Below are 1,632 nucleotides of genomic sequence, written 5' to 3'. Positions count from 1 at the left end.
AATGGCTTGGCGACACATCCTGCCCTTATTCTCACCCATTTAATTTACAATTTTCTGAAAAATCTGTGATTGCCCTGGGTACTTTGAGAACACTATCAAGGCCAGCTCTTTACAATCTCCAAAAACAGTCACCATGGCCTTCTGAACTGAACCCCTCTGCCTAGAACGGAAGTGACCTAGCAAATCCCCTTGGAACCCACTGTGTTTTGGTTGGTCCTTTATTTTTGAAGGCACCCTAAAAAGACTTAGCGGAATAATTGCTGAGAGAATGTGTCTGCAGCCAACCCCTGGTCAGAGAGACAAGTATAACCCTCTAGGTTGGAAGAAACCTGCACAAGTAGAATCGATGTTGCAATAATGCCCGAGGTATGGTTTATAGACAGAGGCTGTCCTTTAGACACTGTTTCTGGCTTTCAGATGAATGCTCTGTAATAGGAAACTGACTGGGCAAATCCTGCCATCCCTTCCATCCCTCGTTTTCAAGCTCGAGTCTAAGAAAAAACAAGACAGTTGAAATTCCCAGGATCAATTGGTCTATTTCAGTAACAAATGGCAATCTTCATTCTGCTGACCAGGAAATTGTGGTGGAGAGCCTCTCTCAGTCTCACAGATCACACTGGCAGGCAAGGGCTGGAAAGGACAAGAAAGTGCTGCTTCTGACCCTGGGTTGTGTGGTCTTTCCCCAACCCGAGTCCAGTGACCAGATTCTTCGTCCGTGGAGAAGCTGTGAGATCTGAGGGCATATGGAATACACTGGGGTGTCCAAACACTAGATTCTTCTTGAGAACCCAACAGGAGCCAGGCGAGTACTTTGCGCTGGGCATTTCCAAACATAATCAATGGTTAAAGTGTGTTTAGCACCACCCCACCTCCAAAAAAAATGTTTTTATATACCTTCGTGCAACACATGGAACAGTTACCAGGAGTTGTTTAGGACTAGTAGCAACAACACGTGACCCAACGAAACCCACAGGGCATAAACCACAACCCAGCAGGGGGAGAACAACGTTTCTAGCTTTTTCCTGGGTTGTGCGGCTGGGTGCATTTCTTTTCACAAGCACGACTTTTTTTAAAAGCCAGATTACATCGAGAATTCAAAGATTGCACTCACAACTATTTTCCTAACCGAAGACTACAAAACAGTTTTGGGTTTGTTTGTTTTTTTAAGGAGTAATTGAGAAAAACATCCGAACCCATGGCTAGCCAAGAAAAGGTGAAGTTACAAGTTTAAGAGCAGCTCAACTCAGACGAAGGGACCCGAGCCAAGAAGTCTGGCCGGTCTTTGGACGGCGTCGGGCGCCTTGGGGAGAAAGAGTCCGCTGGCCAGGGGGGTGTGGGGGTGTGGAGGGGGCATCGCACCTGAGGCAGGGGTCTGGGCTGAGCTTACCCACAGCTGAGCAGTTGATATTGCGGTCAGACGTGCTGGGGCCCACTTCGAAAACCCAGGTGCCCAGCAGGTCGGGGTAGGTGCAGTTGGCAGGTGTGTCGCCGAGCACGGTGCCCCGGCCGGCGAGGAGCAGCAGGAGGGCGGCGGGCAGCAGCAGCGAGCGGGGCCCGGGACCCATGGCGGCGGCGTGGGCGCAGAAGAGCCCGCAGGCGGGGGACCGGAGCCGGAGAGCGCAGGGCGCCAAG

The 1,632-nt window shown here is 50.9% G+C and overlaps 1 protein-coding gene across 3 annotated transcripts in view; it reads right to left on the bottom strand.

Annotated features, from left to right (window-relative positions):
- LOC123522048 (dipeptidyl peptidase 1-like) overlaps window positions 1-1,565 on the bottom strand; it is an 18,051-nt gene extending 16,486 nt beyond the window's left edge. For all 3 annotated transcript variants that reach the window (XM_045293187.1, XM_045293185.1, XM_045293186.1), the window contains exon 1: window positions 1,388-1,565. In XM_045293187.1, coding sequence (XP_045149122.1) covers window positions 1,388-1,565 — 178 coding nt within the window. The remainder of the gene's footprint in view (window positions 1-1,387) is intronic.
- Window positions 1,566-1,632: the final 67 nt, after the last annotated feature.

Source organism: Echinops telfairi, unplaced genomic scaffold, assembly GCF_000313985.2.
Source record: "Echinops telfairi isolate 266 unplaced genomic scaffold, ASM31398v2 ScPeMD7_1713;HRSCAF=2227, whole genome shotgun sequence".
NCBI lineage: Eukaryota > Metazoa > Chordata > Mammalia > Afrosoricida > Tenrecidae > Echinops > Echinops telfairi.
Note: the sequence above shows the minus strand (reverse complement) of the source record. Positions and strands in the feature narration are given on the sequence as shown.